This window comes from Rhipicephalus sanguineus, chromosome 1 (assembly GCF_013339695.2).
Source record: "Rhipicephalus sanguineus isolate Rsan-2018 chromosome 1, BIME_Rsan_1.4, whole genome shotgun sequence".
In the NCBI taxonomy this organism is placed as follows: Eukaryota; Metazoa; Arthropoda; class Arachnida; order Ixodida; family Ixodidae; genus Rhipicephalus; species Rhipicephalus sanguineus.
Window position 1 is genome coordinate 107362537 of NC_051176.1, and position 10034 is coordinate 107372570.

General features: G+C 45.3%; 1 protein-coding gene across 1 annotated transcript; it reads left to right on the plus strand.

Moving 5' to 3' along the window:
- Nucleotides 1-2582: 2582 nt before the first annotated feature.
- Nucleotides 2583-9792, plus strand: LOC119395227 (sulfiredoxin-1). The gene is made up of 2 exons (XM_037662483.2): nt 2583-3035; nt 9054-9792. The coding sequence occupies exons 1-2, from the start codon at nt 2718-2720 to the stop codon at nt 9261-9263; spliced, it is 528 nt and encodes a 175-aa protein (XP_037518411.1). The 5' UTR covers nt 2583-2717; the 3' UTR covers nt 9264-9792.
- Nucleotides 9793-10034: the final 242 nt, after the last annotated feature.

Consider the following 10034-nt stretch of genomic DNA (forward strand, 5'->3'; position numbering starts at 1 on the left):
CCCGAATGTCTGGGAACATTTCCGATTATTCTAGAATCTTCCGATAAGATTTTGCGCCCAACGCGAACAATAGAGTTTATTCTGGAACTATAACCCGGCCACCAACGATGACGCTGGAATCTTCGATGCCACATGTATAAATGCCGACACGCTTTACTGCTGATAAGACTACCGACGACCGGCGTCTGTTCGCTGCACTTTGAGTGTTGCTTCTTTTACTGGGCACGAGTTCGCCCAACTAAGCGTTTCATCTTTACCGGCTGCGTTTTCCTTTCTTCACCGTCACAACCACGTGACAATATCTTAGTTCTGGCACATAAAGCAGTAGAATAAAATGAACGCGAATCATTTTATAGGAAGTAAACCAGGGTTTCAGAAGCGCTTTTTTTTTACACTTTTCACGTCAGCATTTAAAAGCTATCTTCACAGCAAATATTCTGAAAAAAAAAAAAACTATCTGATAAAGTAATGATCAAGATTAGCTTGTGTGTATAGCCTACCGCTTTACTCGCCTAATACCAACACTAGCCAATGTTGCCTGCCGGCTAATATTGGCTATCCGCTCTTACAATAATGTAATAAAATAATACATGTGTACTATACTATGCCTCTACCCCACTCCACCTCATACTTCACAGACTACGACTGTTTCCCTTAAAGAGACACTAAAGAGCAAAACGATTTTTTTTTTTTTCATTTTAGTAAACTACTCTTTCACGATATCGAAAACCTCACGCTTGAAGCGAGAAGACGCTTAGTAAGCGAGAAAACGGGCAAAAACAAAATGTGGGTGGCGACGCCACCTTGAAGTTTCCGCACCATTCGCCGTGACGTCACATGTTTTGACGGCGCCTACTACGGACTACGTAGTTCCTAATCGGTAAAAATAAATTACATTGTCCTCTGAGGGGGCCATAGACATAACTTACCAAGTTTGGGGTAATTTTGTTGAGCTAATGGTGCCAAAATACGATAAATACACTTTGAAGTCCGTGACGTCACGCGGAGACTTTTTTAAATTTCGGCGCGAAATTTAAAAATGAAAATTTGAACTTGATTTTCTCCTCTATTAATAAACCTATGGTGGCGAAATTAACGACATTTGAGTTCTCAGAGCACAATTTATTGATCTAAACCGATTCATTGTTTCTCTTTAGTGTCCCTTCAAGGAAAGTCTTGTTCCTGTTCACCTATAACTGTGGCTCACACCCACTGTAGGGAACTGGCCAAGAATTGAGTGGTTTTATGAAATGTTATCGAACCTTAGAATAAGGAAGGTTATAGAAAAAAACATTACAAATTTTATAGGAAATTTTTGGTACTCGATCAAATGTATATATATAAAAAAACTTTCTTTTTGCATGGGTCTCAGCCTACCGCTTCATATTGATCAAAGATGGTAGAATGGTAGTACCAGTTGCTGCGCGGGTGCGTCTGTGTTCCTTTTCTTCGAACATGTTCTCTCTCTTCTTCTTCTTTTTTTGATAGCCTGGAGCGCGTAGCGCTATTGAAGAGGCGGACGTACTCATGAGGTACCCGTCCTCAAATTATGCTGCGAAATACATTGCAATTACATGTAACAACCTCGCAAAGGCCTCCCTGAAGCAGTTCGGGACGATACTAACTGCAACGCCTATACTCAATCATGAGAGAAATGATACGCAATGTTATACGCAATCATGACAATTTACTACTGCTCGACTCACATCTCGCATATATATTGAATATTTGTCCTATAATGTGTGCCATTAAAAAGTTAATGAGCGCATATTTTTTATGAAGTGTTACTGTGCAGTGCAACTTATGTCATGCAGGCAACTGCTGCTTTTCCAGTAGTAAAATTGAGAATCTGGAAAACATCATACGTCGCCGGCAACTCTTTAAGTTCTGTGAGAAGAAAAGAAACTAGGTTAAGCAACGCACACGTGTAAGAAAGAACATGCACGGTCGTGCGTGCAATCAAGGGATAACTCCCATCTCATTTATTCGTTTATTCACTTATTCCTTAGCGCGTGTGGTCGCCGTCTGGTGCCGTTATTGTTTTCATTGATGAGATCGGCTTGTATTCCTACTAGACGAAAGTCATAAAATACCGACTTGCTTGCTAGTTCGGCAAGAAATGCGCAAGGACGAACTGTGCCGGCACATAACAGAATAACATTTCACGTATTGAAGATATCAAGTGTGATCACCTGAAAACGTTCTGGTAAAAGACTTCGTGGAGCAAATGCAAGCGTTTGGTGCCTTGGCTAGAGTGTACTAGAACTAGTACACTCTAGTACACTAGTACCCTTCTAGTACACTGTACCTTGGCCAATCCCCCAGTGTTTATCATTATCATCATCACCACCACCACAACCGGCACAAAGAAAAACTCCCAGTGGAAGAGAAGTGCGACACAGTCCTCAATCTCGGCGCGCTAAAAGCCGGGCGCAGGACAAATGTCGGACGTGCTCAACTTCTTTAAAGGACCGCGCCGGTCCGCGACATCTGTTGCTGCGTGTTAAAAACAATTGATCGAGACGCTCTGCAATGCCGTAAGGTGGCGCTGCGAACACATAAACAACGTGCGCGGCAAGTGCGGCCCGTGGCGGACGAAGGCGCGGCACTTTCTTTCCTGTTTGGCCGGGCTTTCGAGGCCGCCGGGGAAGCCCGGCCACGGCGGCCCAGATTGCGATAAGGCAAAAAAAGACAAGAGCGAGAGAACCTGTCCCGGTATGTTTATCCCAAGCGGCGCTGTCGCAACTCCGCCACTGCGCGCACTGACGTGTGGCGGCCTGCTTCGATTGCTGCTTCTCGGAGGCCACGCCGCCACTCGCAGCTGGGCGAACCATCGGGCGCACTGCACGTCTCGCGACTCCGATCAGGCAAGACAACACTGCACAACGAACATGTCGACCGGAAGGGCGTACGACTACAGCATCCACTCGGCCCACATCGCCGAGGTGCACGACGTTCCCATGAACGTCCTCATCAGGCCCCTCACCCCTGTCCTGGACGAGGCCAAAGTGGCAAGCCTGATGGAAACGCTCAAGGTGCGCCCACTAGATACAACTGTCAACTTGGAGTCTTTGCGAAGGGCGACTATACGTCGCGCACACCATGATTCACACCCACCAAAAGGGTGTCAACATTTCAGTTGTACGCTTTTCGAAAATTGTACACCCTTTCGGGTGTAGTTTTGTCGTATCAGCAATATCGTGTGTATTTTGCCTTATTGACACTGCGTTCCCGCTACTTTCCCTCCAGCAATGCTATGCTGGTCCTCGCGGTCACGAATTCTATGGCTAAGAGAAGAGTTAAGTAAAGGTGAGAAAGAAAATGTACGGAGTGTTGATGATGATCATTGTTGTGTAAATTAACATCGTGAAGCGTGTACTGCTTTGAGAGCAAATGAGCTCCGTCGTTCCAGTATAATTCTCGTCACTAATCTGTTTGGTGTGAAATACGTTGGCATTTGAGTATGTGTTCTGTAGTAACCAGCTCATTCAGTGCGCAAGCAGCCACAGCTGCTTGTTTATTTAAATGTCCCGGTCCACTTTCTTGTAGACGCGACGACCGTTGTCGCCGCTTCTGCAGGTCAGGACATCAGGACATCCTTCCTGGATCCGCGCATGTTTCAGAGAGAGTGGACGAGAACAAAGCAAAAAACACGTTCTGCTCAATAGGAGCTGTCCCGAGGACGTTTCACACATTTGTACAAGCATACTTGAGAAGTGTTCGTTTATTTGGGGTACCTGGTCATAAAAGACCATTACTCAATGCAACTAGGGTTTCTTTATCTAATGCTTATAATATATAAGGGGCCCCATTCTTCCATAATTTGTTCGCTCATGTCACGGCTTCTTGTTTTCGCAAGCTAGTCATATATTAGTATTGTCAGATTCCGAACTAATTCCACCGAATTAATACATTTTGACATTTTTTATACCTCTTGCGCAAAGAATCCTGCCAAACACAAAAATTCGGAAGTGTCTCGTGTCGTGTGCCGACGCTAAATTTCTATCAACACGGGCCTGGTCTTCTTCCCTCACCACAGTGCTCATTTGTAAACAGGCGAAAACAGCAGATCATTTATTTTTGGCATGTATATACAAACGGCTCTGTGCAGCAAGAAAAAAAAAACAAATATTGCAAACTCCGATACGAACTCTTCTATAAGTATGTCTGTGCCTCTGATTCCGTCTTTTGAAGCGTGTATAGTGTTGGGGGCGAAATGAGCCTGCTGAAACCAACCAACTCCCTTTTAAACTGATTACCTGCACTTTCTTTATATGCACAATTGTTTTAATTGTGCGAATGTGTTTTTTTTCCCCTTCCAGCTCTCGATTTTTTACTGAATTTGATCATTTTTCGATTTGTTCATTTCCCTCTTGACCGCTTTTCTTAACCAGCCGATTCATGGTCAAGCCCACAGTGCGTAAATGCGCTACAATTCAGGATAACTTCTGCGGTCTACCTAACTGTTGCTGTTTTTTACCCACCACCTGCACCAGTTTGTCACGAGAGAAACTGGGCGCACATCAACGACCAGTTTGACAGTAGTACTGTAGAACAGAACGTCTTCGTCTGCGTGTTAAGTTGACTGTTGAGCCAGGCCCGTAGCCAGGGGGGTGAGGGGGGGGGGGGGGGGCAGGGGCCCGCCCCTCTCCCCCCGAAGTTTTCATGGAGGGGGGTGTTTTACCGAAAATAAATAATAAAAATACGTGTTTTTTCTCAAACAGTCAAGGTTTTCAGCAAATGGCCCCTCCCCCCCTTCCCCCGGAAAAAATTCCTGGCTACGGGCCTGTGTTGAGCACACCATAACTTAACAAGCTTCGATGTGTAGAGGAAAGAGGGGCCTCTCTGTGCGACCTGGCAACCGGCAGAACATTGCAAATCATCTGGAGGCCTCGAATTTAGTGTCATCGGGCTGAAAATGTACGCACGAATTGCTCAGAGTACTTTTCCAGCTTATAACCGATTGACAATGTTCTTCGCCCGATGTAATTGCTGTTGTGCGATTATTTCCAGTGTCGCGGTTTCACTTCCACTTGGTACGTGGGGCGTTAACATTCAAAATATGCGAAACGACTTTAGATAGACATATCGGCGAAATAACGTGTCTACAGATCCTGTAGTAACGTCCGCCGCGGTGGTATAGCGGTTACGGTGCTCGGCTGCTGACCCGAAGGTCGCGGGTTCGATCCCGGCCGCGGCGGTCGCATTTCGATGGAGGCGAAATGGTAGAGGCCCGTGTACTTAGATTTAGGTGCACGTTAAAGAACACCAGATGGTCGAAATTTCCGGAGCCCTCCACTACGGCGTCTCTCATAATCATATCGTGGTTTTGGGACGTAGAACCCCAGATATTATTAGATCCTGTAGTAACGATTCCACACATCACACCGGAAGGCAACGTGCTTGTATCATCCAGTGCATGTGTCGCAGTTCGGCAAGAAATACTCGCCGTTGCTTTGGTAGGTCTCGCTTCTTTGTCCTATAGTCCCCCTATTCACACCGACTTCGCCATATACGGTTCGTGCTCCAGCTTTCTCGAGTTATGCAGCGCCCTCCAGATATAGCCGCTTGTCTTGCAGATTTGATGGCGTGTCTTTCTGGCTAACGGCCTGACGGTGTCAACACGCCGTGGAGGTCGATGTACTCGTTGTGCGCCTCTGGTCTTTACTTTTAGCTCCAGATAAAAGGGCAAGTCCTATCGCGTGCGCGAATCTCGAGTACCCTGTTTTGAACCGTATTGTCTGCACATTGTGTTGTCGAGCCAAGCGCAATAGGCAGGCGGTGTAAATGAGAAAAAATATACGAAATTCGTGGTTACCAGCGCAATCATTGCGTGTGTTGAAGGCGTAACTGGCAGCGCATTGATTCGTAATCTGTTGATCTTGTAGCGATAGAAAGCATCTTCAGCAGCATGCAGCTGCTGCAGCCGTTCTTGTTGACATTGACGATCGAGCCGCACGCTTCTCTCTCAAATATGAACGATCACAAAAAAGAAAGAACGAACAGTCTCCAAAAATTGCCAGCTCTCTAATGACTTCGGTGGTTTTTCGAGCGTGTCCAGTGGTCCGCGGGCAAACAGTGTTCTGATACGTTGCGCTGCTCTGTCATGTTCGCTGCTCCCAAGCTCCCGTGTAAGCGCCGATCAAACATCCATCTCAGTTCAACGGCTCCCAAGGACATTGGAGCAGACAAACAGACCAGCTGGCGGTGAGCAGTGCACTCACTCCGTGTCTTGCGTCAAATGAGGCGTGCGTGCCTCTAATACTGAAACCTCTGTTGTTCCTCTTTAGTGCATGCAGGCCACGCGCTTGGCCGTTGCCTGCCTACAAGTGAGCTTCTTTTTTTCTTTTTTATCCACGATGTAGAGCCTCTTGGAGCGACGTTAACAGGCCAGTGTGAGACATGCCTTTCCAACGAACCTCTTTCGTATGCCTATCACGCTTTAGTGAACTATGCGAATGCAAATAGCTTTTTCTTATGACATTTTGCTCTGTCTGGCTAATATTTTATGCGATTTCTTTCGCTAGAAGCTGAATTGAATACGTAGGTTAGGTGTGCTGCCGGCCAAGCATCATACCTCGAGCGCAGGTAACGCCTATACATGAATGACGTACGATGCAAACGTATCGCGTTGTATTATGATAAAAAAAAAGAATTACAGCAATGCTCGATATGGTCCTCTCGAATCGTATATAGTAATGGGAATTGATATCAGTGAGTTTCATTTCACAATTTTTGTGGTGCAGCTCGCGGGGTCTTCAGGCGCTGAGACCCCAAGGCGCAACGGAGGAAGTTGTAAAGCCTACCGCAATACCCGGAGACACTGGAGAGACTTCCTTCACACGAGTTAGATTACTGGGAAGAGCACACGTGTGGATCGGAGCGCGGGTGTTCCGTCATCCTGTTTTCAGAATGAATTCAACTGCATTGACTTTTCAAGAGGCACTCGATCGTGACACTCACCAAAGTGCTCTTGACTAAACTTGGTATATCTTTTCAGCCTTGCCTGCTTAATGTTATCGCGCATTGGTGTTCTGGTTGTTGTTGTCGTTTTCAATTTCGTCTCACTTTACCGCTGTCTCCGGCCAATTGTCTTCAGCTGCTACAGGCTGGCATATAGTATTCAGCGACCATTCCTCGGCCTACTTGTTTTCTCTTATTTTTATGACTTGCCTGCCACCGAGAATGGCGTCCATATATATATACAGGGTGTCCCAGCTATCACGTAGCACGATTTAAAAAAAAAGGAACGGCGTTACGCGAAGCGAACCTGCTACATATTGTTCCTAGTACACTGGAGTAGCCACTGCTATTTTTTTCGTTAATGAGGTTTAATTAATTAGTCAAAACTATATTTCTAACTCGACAAGTACTCACCTAATTGTCAAAATATCAATGCGGCGTATGTAGGCATGTTCAAAGGACATCTAACTGCGCAGTTTTTAACAACGTACTAACTACGTGCTCATTTTTTCCGGCTGATAAAAAAAGCCCGCGAAATATGAAAAATAACACGTGTCTACGCTCCCACCCGCAAAGGAAACCAGCGCCCTCAAATAAGCTTACTGCAAACAACTGCTTTGTCTGTTGTCCGTTGCGAGAGACAGCGTTCCGCATTTTGGCAAGGGTATAGAGGTCGGGCGCCAACGATATGCGTGCAATTTCGCTGGGATTCATTCCGTTCGATAGTACGCGAGTCATTATCCATATTTCACGGCCGACTGTTCTCACTGATAACGCGGCAGGTGTTCTGATTACGGCCTAACTCTGTAAAACCAAGCGGCGCGTTTTTTAGGCTGGGGAGTGGCAGATAGGGCGATGCATTTTTTTTTCTTTCTGCATTTTTTCCTTGATACTGTCTACCTCATGGGGGCCTGTTTGAGGGCGCTGGTTCCCGACGCGCGCAACAGTCTAGTCACGTGTCACTTTTCATATTTCGCGGGCTTTCTTGATCAACCGGAAAAAATGAGTGCGCAATTAGCACGTTGTTGAAAGTAGCGCAGTTACATGCCATTTGAATACGCCTACATACACCTCATTGACATTTTGACAACTAGGTGAGTACTTGTATAGTTACAAATATAATTACGACTAATTAATCAAACCTCATTAACTAAAAAATGGCAGCGGCTACTCCAGCGTGCTAGGAACTATATGCAGTAGGTTTGCTTCGCGTAACACCGTTCCTCTTTTTTTAAATCGTGCTGCGTGATAGCTGGAACACCCTATATATATATATATATATATATATATATATATATATATATATATATATATATATATATATATATATATATATATATTATCGATGACATTCTGTGGTACAGCATTAATTATCGAGTACAATGTTAACCTGATAAATTAATTCACAAACCACATTCACATTTTCAAATACACTCATGTAGGAAAGCTACAAACACGGAGTCAACGTGATACGTATACACACTTTGTAGTACTTTAAGAATACGATATTAATAAAGTGACTGGTAGCTCCCTCAGAGAAAAAGTTTCCTGGGCGATTGTACCTTACAGCAACCTTAATTAGAGGCAGCATTTTGTTCTAGACACGTAGTATAACGCTGGAATGAACCGTGCACAAACCTGCCAACTTTCATTACTATCATGCCGGATTTATTTTGTGCACCTTACGCAATGCACAGTTATTCCGGCTTGACCCCCCCCCCCCCCACTCCACCACCTGACAAATGAGAAACCTACGGCCCTGCTTTTAATAATACAATTCAGTTCAACTCAATCCACATTTTCCCGTAGCCGTGACAGATTTCAACGAAAGTCCTTTTTCCTTCTTCAGTAATAATGGAGTAAAAATAAATAGCTTTGAAACGCGAATTTCACAGCGTTTCTTCATGTTTTCTGTGTGTCTCTTCGTGTGCGCGTGTATGTGCGTGTGCGCGCGCGTGTTTTGTTCCTTTTTTTTTTTTTTTTCATTAAGACCCCCTGAAAGTATACTGTGGAAAAATTTCCACCGTTTGCTCACAGCGGCGCAATCGCTCGAAATCGCTCGCTTCGTAACGCATCCTCGTCGTCTGCAGGATCCGGCTCAGCGGGACTCGGTGCCTCCCCTCGACGTGCTCTGGGTGACGGGCCGCGAGGGCGGTAACTATTACTACTCGTTCGGCGGCTGTCACCGCTACGAGGCACACCGGCGGCTCGGCCTGCCCACGGCCAAGGCCAAACTGTTCCGCTCCACGGTCAGGGACCTGCAGTCCTATCTGGGCGCCTCAACGCCCGACCTCAAGTGATGGACCCGTGCACCATACTCCCTGGCCTTCGGCGACTTCGCGATATTCAAAACCGTCCAAAAGCGCGTGCTGGCATCTCGTCTCGCGGATTTTTTCTCTCGTATGCACATATATCCTTCGGATAGACAGGTTTGCCATGGCCAATTTCGCACGCCAGCACGTTGCTCCAAATGTTTTTTTTTTTCTTTTTCGTTGTGAAAAGAGCTTATATAATGCTTTGTCGTTGATATTTTTATGTCCGTTTTTTTTTTCTGCACGTGGAAGCTACGTGCATGCAATAGAAGTGTTTCGTGTTTTTGATGCGAGCCCTATATCTCTCCTTTCGTGTTCATATCGTACCGAGCTTAGTGTGTTTGGCGAAAGTTGCGACGTTGTGTTCTAACGAAACGTTTATTGATTGTTGTCGACATTCACATTTTATTGCGCGTGCCAATCCTGTCGCATTATAATTGTTCTCTTTCATTTTATTGTTTATGTTTTTTTGCTGTGTTCGTATACGCCAATAATAAACTTCATCGAACTTTTGTTTAATCTGCCTTTGTTTTCGTCTCTCCTCTGCTCCAGTGGGTTAAACTAAAGTTGAAATAAATATGTCATTGATTATCCTTTTTTCGCAAGCATCAGTTCTTTATATTGACCGGCGCTTTGCGCTGGTCAATGTAAAGATTCCCACTAAGCGCTGTAAAACAGTTCGCCATAGTGAGATGTTTTAACACTGCACTTACTATGCTACAGTTTAGCTCAAGTGCAAAATATGTTGCGAAAGCTTCC

Coding starts and splice junctions, on each gene's coding strand:
- LOC119395227 (XM_037662483.2), top strand. CDS start 2,718: ATGTTTATCCCAAGCGGCGCTGTCGCAACTCCGCCACTGCGCGCACTG. Junction 3,036..9,053: donor GCCTGATGGAAACGCTCAAG/GTGCGCCCACTA, acceptor CGTCGTCTGCAG/GATCCGGCTCAGCGGGACTC.